At 40.2% G+C, this 4,084-nt stretch overlaps 1 protein-coding gene across 1 annotated transcript in view; it reads left to right on the forward strand.

The window, feature by feature from the left end:
• LOC111660276 (arrestin domain-containing protein 3-like) overlaps positions 1 to 1,260 on the forward strand; it is a 3,394-nt gene extending 2,134 nt beyond the window's left edge. Inside the window, exons 5-6 of the mRNA XM_023413477.2 lie at positions 2 to 73; positions 693 to 1,260. Coding sequence (XP_023269245.2) covers positions 2 to 73; positions 693 to 950 — 330 coding nt within the window. The 3' untranslated portion in view covers positions 951 to 1,260. The remainder of the gene's footprint in view (position 1; positions 74 to 692) is intronic.
• The last annotated feature ends 2,824 nt before the right edge of the window (positions 1,261 to 4,084 follow it).

Raw genomic sequence — 4,084 nt, forward strand, 5'->3', positions numbered from 1 at the left:
GATCTCCATCCCCAGAGAACTAGCTCCCTCCATCTTGAACTGCTCCATCATCAAGCTGGAGTACAGGCTGAAGGTAAACTGCATTATGGTCATTAGACTGTGGGAGGTAATCCTGCAGTTCCTCATTCTGGGCCACTCTGTTCATGTTTATCATTTTGTATGTCTTCCTGTTCAGTCTTCCTCCTTTTTCAGTTAGCAATGATATAAAACTAAAAAACGGATATAAACAAATCCCTTTTAGGGATATCCTTAGTACTTTTGCTATACCATAATAATGGTAACATATTGAAAAGGGCAAAGTAAAGATTTTCCTTTTTGTGAGTTCATACAATGACTGGGCTAATAGTCAAAGAAATTAAAATAACTTATAAAAATGCAGATCATACATCAACAGAATCACCAAAGGAAACCCTAATAAGGTCTAGCTTCGGCCTGTAGCCCCTCATGGAACACCCACTACATAGAATGGCCCCTTATCCAAAGAGGCTGTGTTGGCCGCTGGGTCAGGGTCAGGGTGTTCCATGAGGTGGGTGTGGCTAAAGGTGCTACAGGCAGCAGCCAGACTCTTCTCGAGGAAACTGCAAGCAGTAATAAACTCAACAAGCTCATGAAAAAGGAATGCTACAGTAAACCAGAGGGGGGAAGATTTTTTAAAAAATAAATAAAAACTTTAACACCATTCTTTTTCACAGATCCAGCTGGATATCAAATGTGCTATTGACCCTCAGATCAAACTCCCTATAGTTGTCCTGCCTGAGGTTCCTGTTTTGAAACAACTACCTGCTCCTGCTGGCTTTGCATTTGAAGCATTTGGGAACCCAAACCAACCGACCTGGAGCACCATGCCACAGCAAGCAGGAGCCCAACCTGTGGATCTCCCACCTCCCTATGGAGCACATGCACTGTATCCCTCCTTTACTGATTCTGAAAAAAATAACACTGCATGGTAAATACCTGCCTTAAGAGTATGTCCCCAAATTAGCATTGTACACCTGGCACTACATCACAGCTTCATCCTGCAAGGCTGAGCTTAACTACTTAGAATTCAAACCTTTGTATTAGTATTGTATTTTTTAAATGTCAATGAAAAATAGTACATAAAGTATATTGTAGTTATAGTAGTTGGATACTGTATGCACTCCTTATGGAGCACAAAGTGTTGAGAGATAATTAGAAAAATGAATTGCAAATGATAAATTGTGTAAAATATATAAATGAATCAAATTGTAAAATAAAAAAATAAATACTGTAATACTATAACATTTTCCGAGAAAAGTCCAGTTCATGCTCATCATGTAGGTGTCCAACAAAACCATTAGAACCATATAATATTCAAATATTCAGTTCAAGCACAGAGAAATAAAAGCGACTGGGAGAAAAAAAAAGGGTTGCGGGTTGGTGGGCAGAGGGGGAAAAGAAAGTGGGGTGTGAGGTTAAAGAAAGGGAAGAGAGGAGAGAGAGATTTTACTAGGCCAGCTGCTGGAGCTGGTCCCGATCTTTAGTTGTCAAGGCAACAGTTGCAGCGTAACAGCTGTATCCACAGAGGATGGTGCTTGGTCCATTCCTCAGCTCAAGCCCTCTTCTCCTCCCTCTTTATCCTTTTTGGAGTTTAAAAAAAAAAAAAAAGCACAGATGTCATTATAAAAGTCTACAGTTCACTGGCATCAGGTGACCTCTTAAAATCAAGGACAGCTATGACTTGTTTGATCCAGAAGAGGCTTCTTCACCTCACAACTCATGAAGCACAACATTGGAAATACAGGGATTCTCATGCTCCTTCCTCGAAGGGTGATGAAACGTCTTAAAGATTAAACAAGTCCAGCTGCCTTTGACTTCTGACGAAGACGATGTATTATGAAGCCTTCATAGTGTCTGTAACTGTCTATTCTATGCAACTGAACATCGGACAACTTACTTATTAGATCTGGTCTTATCTAGTCTTGTACCCTTTTAATGTGGTTTCATTAATTCAAATTTCCACATGAACAATTTACAAGGTCAAAATTTAAGCACATAAAATCCAGACTGCTCCTGTGACTCTCAGAGGCAGGTTGAAACAGATGGGACAATGTTTCTGGGGTCGTCTGGTATCCTTTGCTGAAGATGGTTGACTACACAGAGTGGACGCAGGCCTGCTTCCAGAACAGTGTTGGAGGTGGTCATTAATGACTTCTCTTGATATGGCTTCAATGAATTCAGGCAAAATCCTTCCAGTTGTGTCCAATAACATTACCCGAGAGCCAAACTGATGGAGCCTTCCAAATTTCTCTGGATGTTGTTCTCAGTGACACCAATGCTCAGTCAGATGCTCCAAGGACATGGGGCTCTTCACGGTGACGTCCTGGCTAAGGAAACTTCACGATATGCTTCATGCTGTGGTCTAAGAATTATGTCAGATGCTCAGAGGACAAGGGGCTCTTTATTGTAATGTCCATAACCTTGATGGATGTTTTTGTAGGATGTTCTTAGCAAATGTCTCTGAGATGAACTTGAGCACATGTCAGTCAGCTGCTCCTTCACATCCTGACTGTAAACACCCTTGCTTACTTCATTTCATTGCATAGGGAATAGAACACACTGAAGGGAAACAGTAATAATGCAAAACATTTGTCATATATGTATTCAACACATTATTCTCCAACATGAACGACAATAGAGGTCGCTTGTTTCTAATCCTTGGATATTACCCATAGAAGCGCACTGGAGGCAGGCAAACCAGACCATGGTAACAGTAAGTGTCACAGTGCGGGTAAGGCTGGACCCAAATGGAGCCAACACATGGGAATGAAGTGCAAAAAATCTTTATTAACAGGAGAACTTACAAAACTGATGAACCACAGGGGATCACAAGGACTTAACGGGTAACTCACAGGAAACATAACAGCCAACATGAACAGACCAAGGACAAACGAGACATGAACAGACAAACCGACACAGACAAAGGGGAGCACAGAGACTATATAGACACAACGGAGGTAAGGGTGATTGAACACAAGTGAAACACATTAGGGCGGGGCAGAAAATCACCGAACAGAAACAGGACCAAGACAGGAAGTAAAAACATTGAGACACACAAGGAAACCAACTACAATATAAAACAGGAAGCGACAAAATCCAAAACAAAATCAAACATAAAATGTCTGCCATGGCATACCATGACAGATAAGCACATGGTTAAGGTTGTGGAATGGTCATGGATAAAAGAGACAAAGTTTCACAAGAGAAAGGACAGTGGTCTCCTGTGTGTTAAAGTTCACCCCTCCCCTCCTCATCCCCTAACTTTCTCCTTTGCTCCCATCATCATTACTACAACCACTAGAGGTCACTTCACAATGAAATGTAACTATGGGTCATAATAAGCTGCTTGTGCAGACAAATTATGGGATTTTTTTTGACTCTCGTGAATTCAAAAGTTAAAATATCCACAGACGTAACAACAAACCTCCAAAAGGCAAGATAAGATAGCTTGACATTAAGCCCACATAGAATCGACTGAAATTTTCAATTTAAATTAACTCAGATAACTCTAATCCCATCTCACACATGAAAAAAACTATATGTGTCACATGTGCTTGTATCCATTTGAATGAAAACTACAGTAATGTGTTTGTAATGATTGTAATGAAGTGTGCTATATGACAAAACTGTCTTCTTATGTATCTAATTTGTCATTATGTAATCTCTATTTTGGCACTAATAATGTATTTGAGTAAATCTGAGAAGGCTGGTCAAAAAGGTTGTGGAATGGGTACTGACCCGGAGTCTGTTAAGCACTAGGCCACCCTTAAAGAAAAATGTAATTCATTGGACTTTCATCTTTTCTTGAAGTTGCCACTCCTGAAGTAAAACTAGCTGATGTGATTCTTTAATGCATTCTCTATAGTGCAGGACAGCAGTACTGGAAGGAAACTTGCTCTGAATGCTTCTGTATGTGTCTTTAATGTTTACTCATCAAGGATGCTCGATGCTTGCCTGAATCATCAATACTGTATTCCTGCCACTTGAAAGTTCTATATCATTCTCCTAATTTACTTTAAAGGAACGTCTTGTAAGTTTTGCTATTGCTACATAGCCAGCGTTAGCA

This window comes from Seriola lalandi, unplaced genomic scaffold, assembly GCF_002814215.2.
Source record: "Seriola lalandi dorsalis isolate HSWRI2012SDOR001 ecotype SW California unplaced genomic scaffold, Sedor1 jcf7180002054517, whole genome shotgun sequence".
Taxonomy (NCBI): Eukaryota; Metazoa; Chordata; class Actinopteri; order Carangiformes; family Carangidae; genus Seriola; species Seriola lalandi.